Source organism: Priapulus caudatus, unplaced genomic scaffold (genome assembly GCF_000485595.1).
Source record: "Priapulus caudatus unplaced genomic scaffold, Priapulus_caudatus-5.0.1 Scaffold209, whole genome shotgun sequence".
Taxonomy (NCBI): domain Eukaryota; kingdom Metazoa; phylum Priapulida; class Priapulimorpha; order Priapulimorphida; family Priapulidae; genus Priapulus; species Priapulus caudatus.
Genome location: NW_014577270.1, coordinates 344,307 through 345,384, shown reverse-complemented (window position 1 = coordinate 345,384; position 1,078 = coordinate 344,307). Strand labels below are relative to the sequence as shown.

The 1,078-nt window shown below is 57.1% G+C and overlaps 1 protein-coding gene across 1 annotated transcript in view; it reads left to right on the top strand.

The window, feature by feature from the left end:
- The window catches only part of LOC106807342 (neogenin-like), a 27,626-nt gene that overhangs the window by 18,496 nt on the left and 8,052 nt on the right, over positions 1-1,078 (top strand). The window contains exons 11-12 of the mRNA XM_014809650.1: positions 112-499; positions 869-1,024. Coding sequence (XP_014665136.1) covers positions 112-499; positions 869-1,024 — 544 coding nt within the window. The remainder of the gene's footprint in view (positions 1-111; positions 500-868; positions 1,025-1,078) is intronic.

The window sequence follows — 1,078 nt, the reverse complement described above, 5'->3', positions numbered from 1 at the left end:
TACACGGCTTTTGTTACACGTGCACTTGTACTTACACAACTCTTGTTACACTTGTACTTACACAACTCTTGTTACACTTGTACTTACACGGCTCTTGTTTCGCCTGCGCAGGTGACGTGGGCGCCGCCGCGCGACCGCACCGTCATGGTGCGCACGTACACGATCGGCTACGGCATCAGCGTGCCGGACGTCTACGAGAAGGTGCTCGACACGAAGAACCAGCGCGCGTTCACCATCGAACACCTGCGGCCGCAGAGCATGTACATCGTCAGCATCCGCGCGAACAACAACGTCGGGCCGGGCCCGCCCGCCTACGAGACGATCCACACGCAGAAGGCGCGCCCGCTGCTGCCGGAGACGCCGCTGGACCCGCCGCACGGGCTGCGCGCCGAGGTGCTGTCGCCAAACTCGGTGGTGCTCATGTGGGACGATCACACGCTGCCCGTGAAGACGAAGCACGCGATCGATGGACGCATCTACACGATCCGCTACCGGACAGGTGCGTCGCCGTGGTTACGCGGTTGCGTAGTGGCGGTTACGCGGTCGCGGTTAGGTAGCCGTGGTTACGTGGTCGCGGTGAGATAGCCACGGTTATGCGGTTAGGTAGCCGCAGTTCCGTCGCAAAGGTTACGCGGTCGCGGTTAGGTAGCCGTGGTTACGTCACCACGGTTACCCGGTCACGGTTGCGTCACCATGGTTACACTGCTGCGGATCGGTCGTCGGCGATTGTCTGCCTGTTGTTGTAGTGTCGATTTTCACCGAGGTTCTCTCACAAATTGGAATGCCATTTAAAAGGTTAGCGAATTATCGATCGATTGTGTGCCCATTCCATTTTGGCCCGTTCATAACCGCGCGTACGTTTGCGTAGGCGGCGGCCGATTCAAGTATCAGAACTCGACCGATCTGACGACGGTTACCGACGGCCTCACGCCCAACACCCAGTACGAGTTCTCCGTGAAGGTCACCAAAGGTCGCCGCTCGTCCGCCTACAGCATGGTCATCTTCAACGTGACACAGGAAGATAGTAAGTCAATAGTAAACTAACCTATCATATAGAGCATATATATATATATATATA